Below are 25,151 nucleotides of genomic sequence, written 5' to 3' on the forward strand. Positions count from 1 at the left end.
AACAAATATTGGTTTGTCGCGAACGGAACTATTAATGAAAAATTAGTACCACAAGCATAACAACAGAAAACATCAACTATTTTATACACTTATTATGGCTTGTTGACTTCGAAAGTTTATAAACTCACTAGTTAAATTATAAACGGTGTATGACGTTGACAAAAACTTATTTAACAAAAAAGCGATAATATTATTTTCGCTATCCAAAGATTTGAGGTTATGTGTCTTTGATGTTTGATAAATAAATGTAGAACAATTTCTTTCTCTAGTTTGTCATATATAATCTGTACGATAAAACATAGATAATATAGATTTATAGAAATAAATGTTTAGAAATTGTGATTGTCTAGTTTTTGTAAGTGTCTGTATTAGAGTTAGACAACACTCATATTTGAGTGCTCCCACTTAGCTGTTACTCAAAACTCAAAAAAAATAAACCATTTTGATACATCGTTATCTGATAATAGTACAATTTGATCTTAAATACAACTTAATTTCTACTTAATCACTAACTTAAACTTAACTATGTGAGAGTTATTGTAATATTTTGTGATTTTAATCTAATCTTTGTTTTGTTTTTCAATATACAGCGTAAACTCTTTATAACGTTATCCTTTATAACAATAAACTCTCTGTAACATTGAAGATAGATATTGAAACACTCTTTATAGTGATACGCCATTCTCTATTACGAAGAAATGTGTTCATATTTGTAGACAGTAAATATTTTTTATAGGTATTATTGTTTATGTTATGTTATCTTGTTAATTTGGTTGTTTTTTTGTTTACTTCATATAACGATATTTCTCTATAACGACAAAAAATGCTCAGTCCCTTGAGTTTCGTCATAAAGAGTTTACACTTTATTTTATTTCACTGGAATTTATTGATGTAATTTTGAATTTATTAAGGTACAAATTACCTTAATAAGTAGCTATTTCACAGCTGCATTAATATGATATTTCACTATCAAATAGAATTAAATTTTCTGAAAACAGTTAAATCAAATGTTTAATCTGTTTTAATGTCTCTAAATATTAATAGGATTGGTCTAAATTGTATATACGTATTAAAGTAGTCGAAATTTGTATCTAGGCTCAGCCATATGTGAATATAAGTGATTTTGAATATATCTAGATAAATCCGTAGTTACGATGGGAAATGCGAAATAAAGAACTGCATATCGTTAACATTTAGAAAAACTATATTAACAAAAGTAATATTAACATCAAGACATTACGTAATGTATAAGAATTAATAAGAAATATAGAAATAGAATTTGTAGTAGTTCTTTTTATTTAGTGTGATTCAACTGCTAAATTATCTGCACAAAAACATATCAATGTCTCTGTTTGTTTCAAAGCAAATGAAAGTGATGACTATATCTTTTTGTGCGAGTTTTTTTACGGAACATTAACGAAAGCCATAATGGTGGATTTATTTTCATTTATTTTAAATTCGACTGAAACGGGAACAATTAAATAAAACAATTAATTCGATATTGTTTATATAAATAAACACATAGGTCTTTATAAAATCATGTAATTTTAACTTTAAAAAAAGTTGTTGTTTTCGCATTTCCCACCGCTTAGATATTGTTTTCAATTACCAGAAAAGATTATCAATATGTTAGATTTAGTAAATGGTTGTTGTGAATTACTCACCAGTATTTACTATCTATTTATCTAGAAAATGTGTTTGTTTCGATGGCATCATAACAATAATTAAAGTTCTTCCAAATGTATTATATAGTTTTATTTATATTCTATTCGATATAAGTAAAATATATAATTTTAGTAAAAACAACAAATAACACTATACTAGAAAATAATACCTTATCAGTTTTGTTACTAGAAACTTCTACATCAAAATTTTCATCAACAAACATCTGGCTAAGTTACAGTAAGTACTTTGCATCTACTGTTTAGGTTACATTAATGTTAGTCTAAAGAAAACAACAGCTTTCATTTAACGTCTAGCGAAAAGGATTTCTAAACGATTGATCGAATACAAATGTATTACTCACATTGAATTCCCGCTGATAAAAGGTTACCAAAAGCAACAAAAGTAAATAATGTTGTACTTTCATGTTAAATTACATTGTCTTTTTTAAATATATTGTTACCAGTATTCAAAATGAAGGAGATTATATCACTTAATAATAAAATGTTCTTACTAGCTACAACAAAAAGCTGCTGGTAAACTGATAGCTTGAAGCCGTCTCGTGTAGTTGGCAACTTTTTTTAGCCGCTATATTGTTGACGGCAGCAGGTCCACCGCTTTAACTGTCCGTAAACAGTGGCCCTATATCTTATAATACTACGTAACATGTACAAAAAAAAAGAGTTCACAAGACACTAGTCTAATAGCATCAAGAAACATGGCTGTTGCCGCGAGCGAGGTTCACAATGGTGATGCTATCAGAGAAGGTGTAATTTTATTTATCGTGGTATCTTTCACACGAGTAGTTCAAACGCAATGACACAATGAAGGGGAAAACTGTTACTAATAGAGTAACAGACAGACAAAACTATATTTTAACATTCTGATATCACCAACAATTGCCAGAATGTCGATTGTTTTCAGTCAACAAAAACAATAAAGCACCATACTGAAGTTACATTCAAATTAATTTTTAGCCGACTTCAAAAAGAAGGAGGTTATCAATTCGACTGTATTTTTTTTATGTATGTTACCGCGAAACGGCCTCTGGTGCTCCGATTTTGATAAAAAAATATTTTAATCGAAAGGAAGTGCTTGCAGATGGGTTCAATTTTTTTTTAAAATAACTAGAAAACTGGTTAGATCTGCACCGATCACAATCACTAAAATGAAAAGAAAACAGATTTCAGATAAGCGTATTTCTACTTCCTTTACTAAAAAACTTATATCACCCAATTAACGAATAATGTGATAAAAAGGTGTAATATTATCAAACGGTAACTAGTCAACATGATTTATAATTACGCCCGCTTCCGTGTACGAGACAAGCAGTGTAAATGTTCAATCGACTCATCTTTGTAAAGATAATAAAATTTCACACGTCTTTTTTAAACTAAGCGATATGAATATTACAATTGTTATCCTCATTTCGAACAGCTCCAACTGTGAACGCTACTAAGCAGAGGATGTAAATTTGTAGATTTTCTTCGTACCATCTTATCTTTATACACATTTCGTTTTGAATCTTTTGCAATTTCTTGTCCTTATTTCTGTAGCAGACAATGTTTTTACCATCCTATAATAAGAGGAGGTAGACGATCATCCTTGCATTAGAGGTAGAGAGCAACTTATACCATTCTTGCAGTAGTCAACGATGTCACGATCGGAAAGCATAAAAAAAATAACAATAACATATTAAGTCATTTTTATATTCCCGTGACTATATCTCGGATTACGATATCTGGTTGACACAGATAATATCTGAATATTACATTACACGGAAGATATGCATTTACTTTCTGTCGTGACGCCTTCATACGTAGGCCTTATTATCACCAATATCGTTTCTCAATAAGAGAACGGTGATGTTTCAAAACGAGATGGTAGCGGTGCATTGGTCAAGTGAATTATTTCGTATATCAATAACCGTTCGAGCCTAACACCTTCCTTATTAATATCATAAACTTGTATTATCTGTATAAAGTTCCATTTATAAAGGTTATAGGTATTAACCTTCTTTATTTTAATTATTTAGCAAAAGATCGTGATGACAGAACGCACGAACGGCATTCAAGAATTTGTTTCATCGCTAACAATCTTTTGCAAAGAATTAGGACTAGAACTTAAATTATAGTAACTTAAACTTAAACTAGTAGTAGTAGTAGTAGTAAGTAACTAAACTAGTAGTAGTAAGTAACTTAAAGTTTAGATATTATTGCTTCTCATAATTCGTCAAAAAAAAATGATATTTGGCATGACAATTTTGTGATCTAAATAGGGTTTCAAGTAAATTTATTGACACACTTTAAATACTGAACTTATTATCATCGTATTTAACAACCATTATCTATTCGGAAACGTCAACCGCCTTCTAAAGATCTAGTTCGAACGATCATATATCTCTGTCAATTACACCCCATTATGGAATGACAACTTCACCTTGGCCACCTTGGCTTTGTTTTGGTATTATGGTTGTTTCACATGAAGGCGGCACAGTAAGGCAGATCAGTAGGTATTGCGGTATTACTATCCTTTCACACACTGTAAAAACAGTACTCTAGGCGCGTAAATACATTCAAACAATAGCAATACTGTTCTGTCCTCGTGTGATACAAAGATTAGCCATATCTACGACAGCGACGGGCTGGACAGAAATGTTTAGCAATCCATAATTTTAACTGTCAGCGGCTTGCAAGACGCGACTGATGACCCGGACAGCCGGCCATCAATCTAAATGCGTGTCGGCCAGAAGTTGCAGCGACGACGGCCATTGTCGCGGTTTGACTATAATTATTAATAGATTACAGCTTATACAGTATGAATATAAATAATAATCAAATGAAAAATCTATTTTTTTATTATATCTGAACAAATAATATATAGAAAGTGTTTTTTAGACACACCTAACTTTCTCGCTCATTAAAAGAAATTCAAGTAAAACGCATAGAGAATGCTATTATAAACCATAGATTCTACCACGAAATAGTATCAGAGATGCCTGCGAATTAACCAAGCTTTGGTGTGCTAACAATTTTATTATATTTAACATCCTGTGTATAGATAATGACTGACTTGACCTTGGTTACAAAATACTTCTTGAACGTTAAAAACGTTTATTACCCTGATGGTCTCTTTAAAAATAATAAGCAATTGCAGAGTGCAACACTATATATAGAGTGTTTAAAATTATATCAAACCATAGACATCATAGATCATTTCATAAATAAAATGTATGTAAGCACGAGAAAAACAGATTATATAAACAAAATCAGACTAAATATTACATTCGTAATAACGATTATGTATGTAGGACTTAAAATTAATTATTGCCTCACTTAAGCAGGTTAAGACCTTAAATTAAAAAAACAAGAAATATTAATAGCACTAAACTGTGCTCACCGATGCGTTGTTATTTTATTTTCTAGACAGTTTATTTATGACATACTAGCTGTCGTCCGCGACTACGTCTGCGCGGAATAAAAAAACCGTAATAAGTAGCCTATATGTTCTTCCAGACTATGTTCTGCATCTGTGTCAAATTTCATCAAGATCTGTTGAGCTGTTCCGGAGATACCTTCAAACAAACATCTATTCATCCATCCATCCATCTAAACATTCGGATTTATAATATTAGTAAGGTTTCTTAAGAAGTCATAGTTTAATAACGATACATATGTACAAACTATAAAGAAGATTCATAGAGTTTTTTATTACAAATATTTAAGCTAATACATTTTTATTTAATAGATAACAAGAAACATGTACTTTTAAATTTATTTGTAATATTTTTTTACTTTGGGTAGTTTGGCTTGTTTCTTCGTGAACATTATTTATTTTTTCATATTTTAACTGATGAAAAATACATCTGTATATACAGATGATATTCCGAGGACGAATGAAAACTATCAGAAATCTTGTATATTCAGATATATCCAATTATCTTCACTTTCTACAATGACCTTGAGTTGTCAAGTGAAAGTCTTCTCGTCTGGCAGTTATCAATAAGTATGTTAATGCTGTAATATGTATGAAATCATACAAATGTACACGGATCTTGTTTAGAACAAAGATATCTGAAAGCAATGTGTTTCGATGATATTTGTTGAGTAAGACATTAATGATCATAGAAGTTTTCAGAGTGGCATGGAGAGGGTTCATTATATTTTTATGCAGTTGATTTCAATCATCATCATCAGCTATATGTCCCCATCGAGGGGCTTGGAGCCTACCCCAAGTTAGGGGTGACTAGGCCATAGTCAACCACGCTGGCCCAGTGTGGGTTCTCAGATATGTGCAGGTTGCATCACGATGTTTTCCTTCATCGTAAGAACGTCGGATAAATGTACATATGTAAATCGAAAATCAAAAAACATATTGGTACATGGCGGGATTCGAACACAGGACCTGCATATTGCAAGTCAAGTCAATCCCTAAGTCACCTACGCTTACGCTTTATTTCAATACATGAAATATAATCCAGCACAGCACTTACTTGCTATTTTAAACTAACGATGGCCACAACAATTACAATTCAATTAAATTATCTATTATGTATCTTCATAATAGCTTTTACTTTCAAGAAGTTGGAGTCGGAAAACTTTAACTATATTTCGTGTATTACATTATCTTAAATCTTTGCTAATACGTTTAACTATTTAACATGATGCAGTTTAGTACCGCTAATACCCGGCAGCGTTAGCCACTGTGTCGCAAACTATTGCACGCCGCATAACCTCTTCAGAATAAAGCATATTAAACTGCAGTACGCAATCATACAATCACCACGCGGTAATTACTAAACCATCTTCTTTTATACTTAGATTTGTATGCACGAATTAAATATCTGTTGGTATTGATTTGTAAACGAAAATAAATATTACAGTAATACAGTATTACTAAATGTATTACTTCTAGTATTGTTATTGAGGTGTATTGTTTCACAAATTTACATTATAATTTATATGATAGAAAAATGTGTCTTGCTAATATTATAAATGCGAATGTTTAGATGGATGGATGGATGGATGTTTGAAAGTATCTCCGGAACGGCTCAACAGATCTTGATAAAATTTAACGGAGATCTAGAACGTACCGTGGTAGAACACATATGCTACTTAGTACGTTTTTTTTTTTAATTCCGACCGGGCGGAGTCACGGGAGACAGCTAGTTTTTAAATAATTTCAAAATAGCATTAAATGAACTGCTTTATAATATTAATGTCACCCAAAAAAAAGTAAAAGCTACCCTTGACATAAAATGGTGTTGCGACGACAAATTGATTAGTCGATTGTCCATTTTGATGCATTAAATAGTGGAAAATGTTTTTAGTACTTAAAAAGATTTAGTTCTAAAATTTTGTTCTTTAATTCTAAAACTTGTCGCAAAAAACCTTATATTCCTTATTTATATACATAACCTAAACTTGTTTCATTACGTTTGTTTTATTTTTCTCTAAAAAAAAACAGTTATTTAGTTTCAGTGTGTAAAAAAAAAATACGAAATTGTCGAACTTTAGATGGCAACATAATAAGTAGGTAAATGTTACGTAGATTTAATCAAAACAAAAGTGTCGTAATATTTTTTTGGCCCAATTTTAAATTCACAGATAATTAATAATACTTTTACTGATGCGAGATTAAGTAACGAGTGTACGTAAGTTATCGGTGCTTCTTTGTCAACAATAAAAAAGTGTCGAAACTGATTTCACGCTTTAATAGAATTTAAGGGCAATAACTATCTCTATAACAGCCTTAATAACCTTATTATGTATACTCCGATACAATATCTTATACTTATTATCCTAACAATTTGTTCGATTAGTTACAAAGGGTTATACAACGCTTTACTAGCATAAATATTTTTAGTTTAGTCAAGTTCTTCTTGATTAACTGATATCCAATGATAAATTAATTAATATAATGTGATTTTGCATGCATGAAAATTAACGTGATGAAAGCTGATGGCAAAATGTATAGCAAAAGACGCCTGCGACAACATTAAATGCGTCTTGCCTGATACAATACCAAACAGAAGACAGGCGTCAAGTACAAGCAATTTCACATTTCGAGGCCTTATTTTAGTCTCATTTCCCTACCCATTTTCATATACGGTAAGGATGGGAAGAGAAATTGATTTGACGGAGGAGAGGACGCAAAAGGGAAATATCTTGTCTATAGGCAGCCATCGCACCGCTATTTTGGCGAATTAATGTGGCCGTCTCCTCATTTGACACCTTATAATATAAAAAAATAAAGATTTAAAGACATTTTAATGGACAGGATTTTTTATATTAATTTTGCTATTTGTTGGTCGTTCGCCGAATCGTGGTGTAATATACCAATTTGTGTTAAATTAATTTAACTATACATTATATATATCGTTGTAAAAGTGTACGGTGCTTAAGCAATATAATTATACCGATTACACTCCAATCTCGTTGCCGTAAGTCATGTAACGAATTCCCGCCTTTCTGTTTGTCAACAAAACAAAATGGCGGAAACGCAATTAGTTCGCGCCTCTATTGTGTCAACATGCAGACACCTTTTCCTTTCTATTCAAAGAAAATTAACAAAAGAGTCTTAACAATGTAGTTATTCTTGTTAATTCCAAATAATTAACTTTAGTTTACCGTAAAATAGTAAAAAAATAAAAATAGACCGTGCTCTTTCATGTCAAAAGCAAAGCTGTTGAAACAATTTCGCAACGGTCACTTTTGCAAGGCAACCTTAAAGTTGTCTGAAATCCTATGGTAAACTCCATTAATCAAGCGAGGTATCTTCGTTTTGAAACGTAAACGTACCGTGAATACAATGCCCGGGGAATCTGACATGGCCGTGGTGTGCACCAAACAATATCGCCACTCTCAAAGACAGTAATTTCGAGTAGAGTATGTTTCCTAACTCATTAATATTTAAACTATAGTTAAATGAAAAAAAATAACATGATATGTTTCTCTTCTTTTCTTTCGACCAGCACTGTCGCACTGGAGATATTTAAATAAATTTTTATGGATAATAGGAGCGTCAGCGGCTCAGGGGTTAAGCACTTGACTTGTAATCTGTAGGTCTTGGGTTCGAATCCAGCCATATAACAATTTTTTCGATTTTCAAATTATACAGTACATTTATCCGTCTCCCGAAACTGCGAAAAGCGGATTGCGGACATTTGTTTCGCCTAGACAAATGGAGGTCTGTGATCTCTGCCTACCCCTTTGGGTTACAGGCGTGAATTGTGTGTATGTGTGTGTCTTTGCTACATAATACTAATGTTAACAAACGAAAGACAGTTTGCTAATAAAAACAAATAACTTCCTTAAGCAGAAAATGCACAGCATCTTTTACATCAATATGTTTCTATACATGTATTTCGTGGGTGAAAACACACAGTTTAGACAACGTCACACTTGAACTACTTTATCGTATTTATCTTCTGCACTTCTGTGTTAGCAACCGCAAATTACAAGCAATTTAATCTTTGCTGATTCGTCGTATTACAGCCTCAGTAACGCTGTTGTGACAGACTCAGTAGACTAACTGAAATATTATATAATAGATGTTACAATATTTAAAATCATTTCTCACGAGTTTACATAGATCAATTGAAATTAGGAAACTACGTTCAAATTGAAATCTAATGCAATTTAATTTACTGCTATTTGCTTGTAAGTGTTACTCAAAGAGAACTAAGCGAATAACACGATACGACTTCATCTGCGTTGAGATTAAATTTACAAAAACCACCATGGAAATCTACTGTCCTGTCTGTCTACTCTACTGTCCTATCTACTGTACTGTCATTTTAGAACTTTAAGAGATAAATTAAGACAATATTTTCTTAGTGCTTACCTATGTAGCATCAAAAATATCTAGTCTCTAAGCTCAGTAGTGTTTTTGATCTACGTTGATATATCAGTCGGTCAGTCAGTTTCTTCTCCTAACACTTATACAGTATGTTATTTTCTTCTAAGAACTAAACACCACTTGGGTGGCCTTTAATTGTAATTGCATCTCGAGTCAGGCGAAGAAGCGATTAACTTTTGAATTACACGGCTTTATTCTGTGAAGACGTGGTCATTTTATGGTCAAGCCTACTCGATCGTGAATTAACCTAGTTATTTGTATAACATGGCTCTGTATCCTAGAGTGTAGTAGTTATGCACATCTATTGTTACTGCTGGGTTTGATTTTACCAGAATAAAATTAGTGTGTCCACCAAATTATTTAATTATTATTATAGCCTATTTTGGAAAAGACAAATTTTAGCAATAGACTGCATATGACAGCACTATTTGAAATAGAATTTTACATACGAAAATAGTATAAGCCAACATTTTTTAAGGATTGCAAAAACTATTAATACCCCATTAATTACGAAAAACTTTTACAAAACATCTTACACTTTACAGTTTTAAGATCAATTTATAAACCATATTTATGCAACAATTAATTAACATCTTACAATTACGTTTTGTATTTTAATGTGACAGTGGTCGGTTCACGATCCTTTCGAAATTTCGAGTAGGGGAGACCGGAGTAGGGGTGGTAAAACGCAGCGACGCTCACTAAACATTTTACAAGCTGAGAGACTGTCGTCGTGTGAGGCCACTGCCACTCATTTAAAAAAAAACTGTCATTTTTGCGCGGCAACAAATTTTGAATTGACAGACGTGTTTTTCTGCGATTCCCGCCTAATCTTTTGATTAATTTGAGTGTGGTGCTTGTGTCAGGGTCAGGATTTCGTGGCTAGTGCGACGGCCTGTTGGACGGTGTGGGACGTGTTGTGTGTGATGTACTCTGCCGCTCTAAGTTCCGAGAGTGCAGCATGAGGGGCAGCATCTGTCAGATCTTGCTGTTGGCGCATGTCGCCTACGCAATTACCGGACCAAGGGTAAGGGAATATAATTTCTTAATTACCAACGGTTTAATTATTTTTATTTTGCTCTTTATTTAAAAATAGCAGTGCTTTTTACTTCACGACCTCAACTTTTTGGTCATTAATAAAAATAATATTTTTTCCTAACCAATCATTTTCCACTTACATCATAAAATTTTAGCCCTTTTATTTTAATATTTTTGGAACATTTAATTGTCTTTTATAACGGGATGAATAATGAAAATAAAATAGATATTTTATACCATTAGTACCTAGTAAGCTCTACCCAAGATGGGTTGGCGACAGGCAGGCGGCTGGTTGTAAAAACTTAAGCCAAAATATTAAGGTTTATCATATCTTGTGTGCCGACCCTACGTGAGTGGAAAAAGGCCAGGGAGATGATAAAGAGTAGCTAGTAAGCTTAAAATTTTCTTTATTCTAAAAAAAACCTAGATTGTGTCAGTGATAGAAATCTAACACTGGCAATTAAGTCATGCAAGATAAAGTAAATAATGATTTGCTTTTATTTTGCGCGGGAAACCATCCGTTGCGCACGCACCACGCGGACACCGGCGGCGGTGGAAGCCGATTATTGAAATCGAATTTTAAAATTTACCAAAAAAATTGGCATTGTCATAAATATCATAATATCTTGGACCTTGAAATAGTTTAATATTTTACAATAAATTTGTTCAAAAAGTTTGGAAGCAAACCCTTATTTTCTAGTAATATAATTTTTTTATTTATTAATATTGCAAGAGATGGATAATTTATTAAACCTCCAGTGTATCATTAGAACCTGTTCCGTTTCGATTCTGAAAGCCTTTCATTTTTGTTAAATGATTCGACAAGCCGCCGAGGTCCGTCATCGGACGACAAGACAGACTGCCAGGTACCATCTACACCACCTGGATGGCTGGTATTCCACAACGGTAGGAATTTCTACCTCGCACAGCGTTGTTGTGGAACGGTCTGTCCTCGGCGGTATTTCCAAGCCAATACGACTGAGGGACATTCAAGAAGCGAAGATACATTTCCTTAAAGCCCTGCAACTCATTTACAGTTCCTCTGGTGTTGCGGATGTCCATAGGTGTCGTTGATCACCTCGCTGTTCTCTTCGCTCGTTTGCAATCTTCTCTAATAAAAAAAATCAATTACATCATTTCGTCAATTGATTTAAAATCCACGATATGTGGAATAAAAAAACGAACAATAACAAAAGACAGCGCTGATAGGCTCGGAGAAACTCTGATAGGAATCTGCCTACCCAAGTTTTGTAATAACCGTGAGATTTCACTAAAACACAAACACATCTGTTTCACGTTTAATTTCTCAAGACACTATAAATTGGCCACAAAAAAAACTTATGAGAATTAAGTTAGATAACATATACGTTCATTAACATTGGAAAGAAATCGCTTACGTCACTGCGGCATCTCTCGAGAAAGTAAAAACTGTTATATACCACTGATGGGAACATTCCTAATTTAACAAGATGCTTGTAATATTGCCTTTATAGACGGTGGCAAAAATACCGGAAATATTTGAAGAAATTGTCATAATAACATAACGTATGTAACGGTTGCAACTTAACCATTTTATCTCCGCATAGTTTTTAACTCATCGCTTAAGTAATAGATTCATACTAAATCTACGCTAAAGGTGTCGCTTTAACCACTCGAATTGCGGCAGTTAGACGATAAAGTATTTAAAAATGGAATAACTTTTCTGTATGAAATCAACGGTGGATTCCAGCACAAAGTTCGTACTTGACGGAATCATCTTAGATCCGTGTGTATGATTCGATGTGACCTGGTTAAGGTAAAAGTGAAATGTGCAAATAACCATGAACTCGTGAATACGAGCGACAAACTCAAGTTAAATAAACATGTTACATGTTAAGTGCTTCCACAGACAAATGGAAAGGTAAAAGTTTCTTTGTATGACAATCGATAGAAACGTGCATTGTAAATATAGAATTACTTTAAGATACGATGGAAGTATTTAAATCTTACGAAATTTGTAGTAATATTACTATACTGAGGAAATATGGTAAAGTCGACTATTTAATTAAAAAAGGAAGATAATTATTTAAAATTGAAGTGGAAAGATTTGATTGTTTGCATTAAATAGGCTCCGAAACTATTGATTTGAAAAAATCTTTCCCTGTTAGGATGCTACACTATCCCCGGATGACATCTTACTAATATGATAAATGGATGGATGGATGAATGTTTGTTGAAAGGAATCTCCGGAACGGCTGAACGGATCTTGATGAAATTTAGCAAATATGTAGAACATAGTCCGGAAGAACACATAGGCTACTTAGTAAGTTATTTTTTAATTCTACGCGAACGAACTCGCGGACAACTGCTAGTTACAAAGAAAATCTTAATACTTTCTACGTATAATCGAGAAATATAACTCAAATAACTTCACTTTTTATTATTCTATATTTTAATGTAATCACAGAAGACATTGTGGCGTGTAGAAAGTATGATCATTGTACGAGTTCACGGACATGTTGAGAATGATTCTACAAAGACATGCGATGATTTTCGTACTTGTTAGAATGTTCTAGATACACGTTATTATTATAAATAGTTCGATATAAGTCAGCTTTTTATAATTTTAGTTCACAAACGAAGAACGAATAACATTATTAGAGATATAACTCCTACTTTCTTATAAAAGAAGGAAAATAATTTTCTATATATTTAAATTTATTATCTTTCTCTACACCATTTTGCTTTTAGAAATAGCATCTGCAATCTGCAATAAGTAGTCAATAGCGGTAATACATTAATTACCGGTAACTCTTGATAGCTTACTTATAAGATGTATTAATCATTCATATAATTTTCTATTCATTAACAAATTAATATTTCGAAAATAAAGTCAAAACGAAGACATTCATAAATCATCAATCGGTCTAGACAAGACTAGACATCATCGGGTCTAGACAATGTAACATTCGATTATCTCTATCGCTAGTAAAATCGACAAAACGTGTCAAAACGTATAGGAAAAATACGTGACATGTACGTGACATATCTAAAATTATAGTCACTTCTTTACATTTTTGACTCTTCGATTAGCGACTTCGCATATGACATGTTACTTTATCTAGTTTCCCAGAATGTTGGGATATGTCATAGTTAACTGACTTTATTCGGTGCACTTATTCATAATCAGATCATCGGTACAAAAGGTCTACATACTAAGAGCAATTTAATAGGTATAACTGATTTGTTATACTAAATATTTTTTATCCCTTAGTAACGATGTTTTCCTTAATGTGTCCGTCAATGGAGAACAACCTTGCAATTTCCGCGAGTCCGATCGGTGATGGGCAAATTCGAACGTGACCATATAACGAATCTGTGTGACATTCAGACTGTAAAAAGAGTATAGTAATTTATATTACGTCATCAAAAATTAATTTCGCAAAAAATCTAAAAGGCATGTCATTCCGAAGATAATCTAATTAGGTTAAATTCATATCTTGAACACGGCACGTGACCAAATAAAAAGTTGAAAAATACGATACGAGCTATTGCAATAAAAATTATTTCCTCCAAAATATTGTAACAACTTTGAACGAAATAGAACAATATTAAATTGTTTGAGATCATTATCATTTGTTACAGACTTGAAGTCTAATAAATACATTTATAGGTTATGTAACGAGTTACGAAGTTTGCCGCAATTTCTTCCTGGATCAGTTCGTGAAACAGCCGACCCTTTGTTACGTTGATCTGACATTAGCTGGTTCTATTGAATAACAATATTACCTATCGATTAAAACAGAGTGCAATTTCATAATCGTGTTTGCCAATTCAAATCTTTTAATTTATATGATGTATACGAAACACTTTAATCGTCAACAGTAGGGATGTCTTCTCTTCGGGTTTGACCTGAATTTTTTAGAAGCATATGGTGCATTTGCGGACAAAGGAAACAGTATAAAACAAGTCACTTGTTTTATACTTTTTCGTTCATACATAACTTGGCAACCCTAGTCAGAATTATATCTCGATAAGTTACTAACTGATGCAGGATATGGTAGCCAAAGTGTGTCAACTGCGCGATCACTTTCTCGAGACGAGACGAGAATCAGGGAGGGGGGAGAGGGCGGTAACCGCTTCAAACCACTTTCCGTTTCATCCGTATAATTTGTCTCTCATCAAAGGTCACGCGTTACGCAGGTATTGTGTAACAGATGCACATTTCTGATGATTACCATATTAATATGGTATCCAATACACATGACTAGTCTATTTCTTCATCAATAAATAGATTTTACAAGGTACTACGTCATAATGAGATAGAAGTTACACAGATAAAAAAATCAGAAGTTGGCATGACATTTAAACGAAATTAAGTTATACGAAATCATCCAACCGGTAAATTCAATTAACTAGATTTATCTCTGTTGCACACATCATGACTAGTGACCTAATTCACCTCAATTCTATGTATTATATTTTATATCAACAAGCAATATGACAGAGGTCGTTCACTTAATAAGTCACATCTCGAGAAGATATGTAACCAAGTATTACGAAATTCAAAATATTGCATAACATACTTTTACATTCGTCAAGATATAAGACGTTTTGTTAACACAGTTTCACTGCATACATTATCCAGACCGGAACGAGTATATCTTTGCAGTTTAACACTTAGATACAACGACAAAAGAGACGCCATGAGATCCAACTCGTTAGGCCATTAGTGTGATCCATCCGAGTCTGTGAGCACTGGACTTTTGATCTATAAGTCATGGGTTCGATCCCCGACACGTATTATTTTTTATTACTGTAAAATATGTACATTTATCCAACGTTCTTGTGGTGATGCAAAACGTCTTGATGAAACCTGCACATATCTGTGTGCTGTCAACCAGTCTTCACTGGGCCAGTATAATTGACTAAGGCCTAATCATCCCTAATGGGGAAAAACTCGTCCCCTCGGTAGAACCGTCTTAGTAAGTATTGTAACTTGAAAAAAAATCCTAACTTTACAATCAATGTTGTTGACATTAGAAAACATGTTAAGTTACGAAGTCCAATACATTCGTGTAGGTGAATTGGAAAGGCCACTTTCGTAGTTTTGTTGATTGTGATTCAAACCTGTTACCACTCATCTGCGTACAAACGTGACTGGAAAATAACTCAAGATAAATCACATGGTATGTTGGCTGTTGTTTTTTGACAAAAATAATTTAAAAAAAACTCTGAAACCCATCTTCTTTTAAAAAGAACTGAAAGCGAAAAATCGATTTTTCCCAAAAAGAGATTTTCATTATTTTAAAAATTATATATAATTTCACATGGTCAGTCAAATTAATTCCCATGTTGTGGGAACGTCAAGAATCCTTACGGCCAAACTATTGAAGTTAAAGTCTAAGTTCAACTAAAAAAAATATATATGTATAATGTAGTTCCTTCGCCAAACACACGGATTAGGTGACAATAAAACATGGTCTGATCTTTTATTTCCTCTTCGCAAGTTTGCTGTGAAAGTTGTTAATTTGATGGTAACAATACACCATTTACGTCGGCAAGAACAATATCTTAGGTAATTAGCGAAATGACAAAAGTGCAGTAACTTTGTTGTGTAATTGTCTTATCACATTATTATGCAGTATTCTGCTTCCTTTAGCCTTTTATATTAATTTTCGTTTTGTTTTAACTAAAAAGAACGCGCGGTAAAATAAAACTTTATTTTACCGCGCGTTCTTTGAACGGTTTAACTGTTTCTTTGCCATTTCTATATTTAAAAATAATAAACATAGATTATATATATTTTTTTAATTACCAGCTCATAAATGGTAATGATACTTTCGTTTTAAACATTACGCAAATTAGCTTCGAAACTTCTACAATTATTCTCACAAGTATTTCAAAGCGCGAGTTTCTTTCTTACTATTGTGTAAAAAAATTCAATGACAATTACATTAAAAGATCATTCTAAAAGTACGCTTGCATTGTATTTGAGTTTTTATAGCTTTGTTTATAATTAGGTCTACTCGCCAAGGTTGGGAATTTCATAAAATAAATGTAATTTTAAGTCCTTCAAACTTATTGTATTCTTATAAAAGTATTTGAGCGCATAACTTAAGTCTTTAAGCATTTTATATTTATCAATGCACAGAACCAAATCCCATTGGATTTCTCCAGATCGTATTCTTCTATATAATAAATTAATTGTTATGCAAAGCGAGTGTAGTGTATCTTTGCAATTGAAAATAAACCAAATCATTGCTTTCTTAACCTACAATCATATCGAGAGAATGAAATGTTTTAAATTCTCCGTATAATAGCTGTCATCATACAATTAATTTAATCCGAAACTAAGAAATTTAATGATAAGTCTGACGCCAAATAACGCTTAAAATGAACATTGTATCAATTAGTAAACTTTTATTTAACTGTTTAAGTTAAAATCATGTATAATTTTCTTCCATCTTTCTTATACATGACAGTAGTCATCTAAACACGATCCTTTGCCTCGTATGTCTTTGTTGGTATGTATTTCTCGTAGCTCGGAACGCGCACGCGCAGAAAGAATGCACTTTCGTGTTACTGATGCGTCACGTACGCTCATGTTTTGTCGTCTCTGCCGAGAAACGTGTTCCAACACACGAATGGCTGACTTAAAAAGCATATCCGATTGTTATTGACTTCTAGTTTATTCTATTTCAATCTCTACAAACAAATCAATATTTATTCTCTTATGATTAGAGAAATTAATAATTGTTTATTTCTTTTTCAGATAGAAAATGATTTCGAACGAAGCAGGCAACCTCAGGCGGACCATCCGGGCTTCAACGAACATCAAACGAGATTCGGCATCAACTCACCGCTTCAGAACTTCCAGCAACAACCCTTACTCACCAGTCCTCCGCCGCAGACTATACAATTCCAAAAATCTATTTTTCAACAACAACAGCATCAACAGTCACAGCAACATAATCCTTTGCCTCAAAATCAACAGGCGTATGTCCAACAATTTGGAAATATAGTACCCTCCCAAGGTATTCCAAGTAATATTCCAATCGGTAACAGCCACAGCTTACAGTTCGGACAATCTCCTAATGGTAACCCAAATCTAAACAATTTTCAACAGCAAAACCTGAGACAAATATCTCAACAAAATATTCTTCCACAATCTATACCAACTCTCGCTTCGTTCCAAAGCGGCCTGCCCTTGGGGCAAAATGTACCTGTTTTCAATTCAAATCCCAATATTCAAGGCAACGGACTCAATATCGCACAACAAAGACCAACGCAGCCTGCTTTTCTTCCAACCCCATCGTCGTCACCAAATCAACCAATTTTCGGTCAGCCTAATCCAATTACAATCCAGACCGCTCCGAACCTTGCTCCCCAAAACTTTAATTTTGAAAATTCACAACTACCCTTCCAGTCACAATTGAATCAAGCGCCATTATTTTCAAACGGCCAAACTACTTCTCAGCTTCAAAATTATTACGAACAACAATCAAAAGAAAATTTAGAGAAACTCAAAGAACTTCAAGAAAGACAAAGAATTATTCAAAAGCATCAAGAGTTTGTAGAGAAACAACAACAAAAAGAACAACAGAAAGTTGAGAAGTTGCACGAGGAATTTCTTACGAAACAAGCAACTAAAACAGTACCTACACTAGCAACTACTGAAAGTTATGATAATTTCTTTAACCAAAATCAAGAAAGACACAGGCCACTACTCCCCCACGAGACTGATTTGTTTAGGAAAGCGCTTGAGCTATATGAAAAAGAACATCCAACTACTACGACATCTACGACAACAACCTCTACTACAACCACGACAACAGCTCGTCCGCCGCCCAGGTACAGATCGAGGACGACCTCAAGACCAAGAAGTCCACCCCAAGATCGGAATAAACAAAAGCTTTATAATGAAATAAAGAATTTGCTTGAAGAGAGTGAGACCAAAGGTTTTGATGAGAATTTACGCGCGAAGAGCGTTGAGTTACTTCAAAAGCCGGATATTCTGAAACAACTGAAAGTAGCATTAGCTGAAAATCCAGAAGACTTTAATGAGAAAAACTTTACTTCTCGCGAAATATCTCTAAATGGACAAAAGTTTGAAGTAATAAGAACATCTAACCCTAACTTGATTCCGAGGGGAGCAATTACAGCTGATAGTTCAAATATAGCTAAAACTATAGCCGCGACCCAGGATACTGAAACTCAAAATCCATTATCATTCGATGACCTTACTAAGGGCGTTTTACCGCCTGGTGCAAATTACGAACTTATCAAACAATCAGATAATGGAAAACTCGAAGAAGTTTCCAACATTCAGAATTCCATACAAGGGAAAAAGAAGGTTACATTTGTATTCCTCGAAGAACAAGACGATGGCTCGTACAAAGTGAAAGGCGTCAAAGCAAACGGTCAACAAACTGAAGAAGGTCCTGAAGTGGAAAGCATTATTAACAAAATAAAGAAGGGTGAAATACAATTACCTGGGCCTACAAAAATTTCCAACGCAGCATTCACATCGACAACTACACCTCCCCCAATTCCTACCACTGAATACACAGAAGAACCGTCAAGGAGTCCCTCGAGTTATAGTAGTTTTATAACAACATCTAATTACGGAACTTCGGGGCATACCAATCCAGTTGTCCACACTACACAAGCACCCGTCACATACAGGGATACCGAAGCACCAATAAGGACAACCCAACATCCGACACAATCATATCCTTCTTTGCCTCCACGAACGACCACGGAAAGATTCCCAGTGAGGTCTTCCACTCCTCGTTACATATTAAATAGAAGCAATAACCAAGACTTAACACCAAGAGCATCTTTCTCTAGTAGTACAATTTTCAATAGCACACCAGCTTACCGAACTACGACTGATCCCTTGGTGGTTATAGGAAGTAGTACGACTGCTCCAACTGTTGAAGAAGCAAAATCATTCCCGGCATATAACACTAATCCCAGTAACATTAATCCCGGGCTCGTAGAAATACTTAAGGAGAATGGACTCTTCGCGACAGCCAAATATTTGAGACAATCCGGTCTGGATACGATTTTGAATGAAACCGGACCGTACACTATCTTCGCTCCGACAGACAAAGCATTTAGGACATTGCTAGTACAACTTGGTGGCCCGGATCGAGCTGAAGAGAAATTCAGGGATAACCCGAGATTGCTGAGTGGGGTCAGTATTGAAATTAAATACTCTTTTCATTTATAGGCGTAGAAGTAGGCATTTTTAAATGATTTCTTTTTTACTTGTTCCAGCTTCTCTTACATCATGTCATCCCAGGAGCTTTTGACATTGCATCGTTACAAGATGAGATGACAGGCGTCTCACTAGCAGGCACGCAGCTGCGGGTCAATCAGTACGACATGCATGATGTAGAGTGGAATGAAGTCCGCGTCACCACTATCAACGGCGCTAGAGTACTTGACGATAAGAAAGACATTAATATACCACAGGTAAACATACCTTTATATCATACAATAGATCTAATAATAAAGAGCGCAATAACTGCTAATCTCAGAGTTGTTAAGTGGTCTACCTTAGTGCTCAATTAATGACTGACTGCGGTCGATAAATAGTCAAGCCATGTCATAAGAATTTTAGGGATTTTCATATATGTATTTAAGCATGTTGTTGTACTAATTCCAGGGTATAGCGCACGCCGTAGACCGGGTGATGTTCCCGCTGCCGGTGGGCGACCTGGTGCAGACGCTGCAGGCTGACAGAGACCGCCGCTTCACAATCTTCCTCAAGGCGGTGCAGGCCAGCGGCTTTGCGGATACGCTGTCAGGTCAGTTTTAAGGCTTTTTCAAAGCCGTGTATAAGATTACTCATGTAGATTATTTGAGTATCCTAATTTATGAAGTCTGTTAACAATTCGACAGTAATAGATGAAACAGAAGAAATCTACTGTGTAATAGCTACAATTTATGTCATGCTAACTTTGCTAATTCTACAATAACCTAAGAATGAGAATTTTCCTACCGTTTGATTAACCAATAAACTACTTACAGAAAGCAAAACCTACACCGTATTTGCGCCAACGGACACAGCGTTCGGTCGTCTGACGCCCAGCGAGCTGTCTCGGTTCGCGGAGAAGGGCGCGGCGCGAGCACTGGTCGCTCGACACGTGCTGCCTGGCACGCTGTACAGCGCCGGCATGCGGTATTACCAGCTGCGCAATTCCATGGAAGACGCCAAGCCCCTCACGTTACAGAAGAACTCAGGTATGATAATGGTTAACAATATGTTGAGAGAGTGAAAGACAAACGAACAAAATGAAGCTAAACCTTCTTAAGGAAATGCAGAAGTTATAAACATCTTTACACTGGTCTTCTAAAATTTTAACCGATTCAAATAAGCCGAAACCAATGAGACCGATTTGAGATCACGCAATCATACGATATAACTTAGTGTAAAACGAGTAGTTATTACGACTTAAAGGCAATCTTAATTCCCAACAGAGTATCAAATGTTGCATGTCTTTTGAAAATAATAACACAATTGGTATTAATTTACAGGTCGTATCAAAGTGAACAACGCTCAAGTGATCACACACAACATCCCGGCCACCAACGGAGTGATCCACGCAATTGACAACATATTGTGAACACAGCACCTGTCAAAATTACCCGCCAATTTAGCTTCAGTGAAGCTCAGACGTCATCTTGGAATTAACTTTTTAATTTCGCGGCTTCGCTGACTGCCTTTGTACAGCCACTTACGTTTTGTCTACGAAAATTATTTTAAGACTGTAAATATAAAATTAGGCTAAGATAATAATTTATACTACGTTTTTTTTAACTTGTAAATAAAATTATTGACATACTAAATATTTTGTTTAAATAAAACAAACCCATATTAAGTTTTTATTTATTTGTCCTTTACACACACACGCACATAATAACTACTTAAGTACGCATCAACAAATTTGTGACAAGTTTATATCACTCACATTTTTAAATAAAATGCACAAATTAACTGTCCTATCTACGAGCAATAAACTGTCCGAAATTCTAGGATTATGCTTGTGGATCAGTTCTATATAAACTTTGTGTTGAGATTTTTAATTATAAATGTCAAACAATATCAGTTTTGAGAAATCATGCTTTAAAGAGATTTTAAGTTATAACAGAAAATATTCAACCATACACTAAAGGTTTATTAATTGGAAAGAATGCAGTTTACAGGTTTCATTTGGATAGTTATTTCTTAAATTCTCAGAAAATGTCTCAAGTCAAGGATTAAACTTGGCTAACATCATTTTCAATTTAGCAATCTCATCATCCTTGGCAGCCAATTCCTCCTTCAATGACCTTATGGTCTCATCCTTATCTTCTGAGAGGTATTTCAACTCTTCCAGTAGTTGTTTCGTATCTAACCTCTTGGCTGGCCTCCACTGCACAAGTTTACCAATAATATGGGCTATTTTAGGGTAGTTAGCAGTCAAGCGAGCAGGTATTTGCCCTTTCCGCAAGTCTGTTATAGTTTTAACACGTTCCATTTCTGTGCTAAACTGTTCGACCATCTCTAAAAGTATTATGCCCAGGCTGTACATATCACTCTGAAAAAGAAAAAAAGAAAATTATAGTGAAAAATAACTTAAAACAAATAACTTTACTATGTAACAAATTGTCAATCAATGACAAACAGTGAGACACAAATGATGGTATACAACACAATACTCAATGATGAATAATATAGTATAATAATTATGCATTCGCTTTTCGTAATAATAATATAATCCCCGTCTTAAAAAAGTCTAAACTGTCTTTTAGAACAACATTTTTCCTCATTGCGGAATATATTTCAACTTGTCTCAGTAAATAAAGGTACGTAAGTTAAAAAAAAAACTCTGAACTTACCTTTGGGTTGCACTGTCCATCTAGTTGCTCAGGTGCAGCATACAAATGTGTACCAAGTGCTAAACCACTATGTGACTGTTGCAGCGGGCATGCCAAGCCAAAATCACCCAACTGCACTAGCAAACCATTCTCACTACGTTCCACAAACACATTGCTAGGCTTTATGTCGTGATGAATAATACCTCTGGAGTGAATATAATGCAGACCACGAACGAGTTGCGTGAACATGTCCATAATAACATCAATATGTGTCCAAGAAACTGGGTAGTTGCATTCGGAGACAAATGATGTGTCAAAACCAGAAGAATCACTAGAGTCACTATGCGGAAGCGTCAAGTCATCAGAATTTTTTCTGGACAATGGTAAACGACTATTTCTACTATCCAACCATTGTTTCAGTGTTTGATGACAGTAAGTCATTTGTATATAAAGTGTGGCCCATTTCAGATTGATTCTGGAACAGTTTTCGTAATCCTTACCAGATAAAATCTTACACAAAGCATTCTGGTCATCGGGTGTAGCGGAATCATCCTCGCTTTCACATTCCGATTCCTCATCAGAACTCTCCCCTTGCTCAAAACTGCTGGAATTTTTAAATGATATCACAAAATCGGATTGACTGTTGTTTCTTGTTAGTTCTTTGGAATCATGTGTTTTAAATGACTTGACTATATTTGGATGAGCAGAGGACATAATGTCAGAATTCATAGAGGAAAACTCATCACTATCTTCCATATCCAATTTACGTTTCTTCTTTATTGTTGATTCAATCATTGGTTCCAGCCAAGCTGCTTTATAATTGACAATATTTGGATGGTTTAGGCTTGCAATAGTTTTTACCTCTGCTAAATGAGTCATAATAGAATTTACATTGGATGACTTTATGTAAACCTTTTTAACAGCATATTTTACACCATCTAGCCTATGCCGAGCTTTGAACACACTACCAAAGCCCCCTCCAGCAATAAAACATAATTCTTCAAACTCTTTATGGTATCTAGACCATTCTAGACCAGATGGCTGAACTATAGGCCAGGTGATCGGAAGAGTGATAGGTATTTCGGAACCATTGGTGACTGTTACCAACTGGTAAAGGGCTCTTTGATACTGACTCCTCATAACCTCAAACTCACCCATTGCATATGAGTTATCTATCAAATTCATACTATGAAGTTTTTCACATATTGTGTTGTAAAGTTGGTTTGCTCTATTGTAATCTTTTTCAAGTAGGGAACATAGCTGTTTGACGAGCGACTGTACCAGGAGACTAATGGGTGTGGTTGCTGTTGTATTGACAATGTCAACTTGTTGCATGCTTTGACTGAAGAGAGACTCTCTGTGACTATTGTGCTCTATTCCTGGAAATCGACAAATATTAATGAGACGGTGATGTTAATATATTATCAAAAACTAGGGGATTGACTAGAGTAGTAAATATACTGTCAGCTTTAAAGGACTCCGGCAAACTTTAATTATATTTTTATATGTATATTATTCAATGAAATTTGAGAATGTATAATGTGGTAGAAACATTAACACAAAAGCTGATAATGATCAGTGTCCTTGTGGCATTTTTGATAAAATTTTGTTACATTTGTTGACATGTAATGTTTAACAGTTTAAGTGTGTGGTGTTAACTAGTTACACATTGGTAATAAACTTTATAAAAGCAAATTTGTTAGTTTTATTTCTAACATAGTTTTCATTAGTCACACATTCGTTGCAGTAATCATACACATTGCGTAATTTTATTCTTTGAGAAGGTTAAAACTACAATGTTATTGTATTCACATATTTATATCTATAACACAAGAACTTACCTAAGTCAAACGATTTAACAGTCGCCAGAGCCTCCCATTGGTCATGTTTATGAGTTTCCATTACGGTAATTTTGGAATTGTCGATTAGTGGCTAAGCTGTTGAATCCACGACTTCAATTCAGTAAAATCTCTTACTAACATGATCACGCGAAAACCACTAGGGTTTCGCCACTATTTTGGAAGAAATACATATTTTCACACACAGGAAATACCAAAAAACACAAATAAACAAATAACACCACACTCACACAAAATATTTTGGGTATGTTCCGATATACACTGCGAGCACTGCACAGTGCTATCACTGTAGAAAAATTCGTTCCGTTATGGACTGCCAGTACACTGCCGCAGTACGCTAGGGAAATATATGACGTCATAAATCGCCGCCATATTCTACTGTGAGCACTGGCGTTTTCGAGGTAAGGTACTCGCAGTACTCTGATCACGTGATCAGTCAAAACCACCCGAATGCCTGACATCTTATAAACAAAGCTACAGTTTAATCAGAAAATGTTAAAGTTCTGTAATTAGTTTGGATTAATAAATAAAACAATGGAAGAATTGCAAAAATTAACCTTATTAGACTGTGTTGATAATGAAAAACATATTCTTTTTTATGAAAAAGTACTAATTTTTATTATATTGTAAATTAAATTTATAATTAATATTAATTTAAATATTATTAATTTGACAGTACTCCAAAACAGTTTTTTTAATGTACTAGAAAACTTGAATACACTCATTTGAATGTCGCGTCAAAAAATGCGGCTGACAGTATACGAGATTGCGTTCCGTTTTAAATCGTAACCAGTATAACTGGCTATAAAGGAACGGCTTCACAGTATACTGAATTGACGTCACACTCTACAGTGGTCGCAGTGCATATCGGAACACACCCTT

At 34.3% G+C, this 25,151-nt stretch overlaps 2 protein-coding genes across 2 annotated transcripts; one reads left to right on the forward strand and one right to left on the reverse strand.

Moving 5' to 3' along the window:
* The first annotated feature begins 10,219 nt into the window (after positions 1–10,219).
* Positions 10,220–21,347, forward strand: LOC106712812. The gene is made up of 6 exons (XM_014505461.2): positions 10,220–10,549; positions 17,315–19,741; positions 19,825–20,022; positions 20,216–20,357; positions 20,581–20,793; positions 21,088–21,347. The coding sequence occupies exons 1-6, from the start codon at positions 10,484–10,486 to the stop codon at positions 21,174–21,176; spliced, it is 3,135 nt and encodes a 1,044-aa protein (XP_014360947.2). The 5' UTR covers positions 10,220–10,483; the 3' UTR covers positions 21,177–21,347.
* Positions 21,348–21,448: 101 nt separating this feature from the next.
* Positions 21,449–24,498, reverse strand: LOC106712763 (eukaryotic translation initiation factor 2-alpha kinase 1). Its single transcript, XM_014505400.2, has 3 exons — positions 24,252–24,498; positions 22,432–23,789; positions 21,449–22,130 (listed from the first exon to the last, which is right to left on the reverse strand). Exons 1-3 carry the CDS (start codon positions 24,310–24,312, stop codon positions 21,804–21,806), a joined length of 1,746 nt encoding a protein of 581 aa, XP_014360886.2. The 5' UTR covers positions 24,313–24,498; the 3' UTR covers positions 21,449–21,803.
* Between the last annotated feature and the right edge of the window lie 653 nt (positions 24,499–25,151).

Source organism: Papilio machaon, chromosome 1 (genome assembly GCF_912999745.1).
Source record: "Papilio machaon chromosome 1, ilPapMach1.1, whole genome shotgun sequence".
NCBI lineage: Eukaryota > Metazoa > Arthropoda > Insecta > Lepidoptera > Papilionidae > Papilio > Papilio machaon.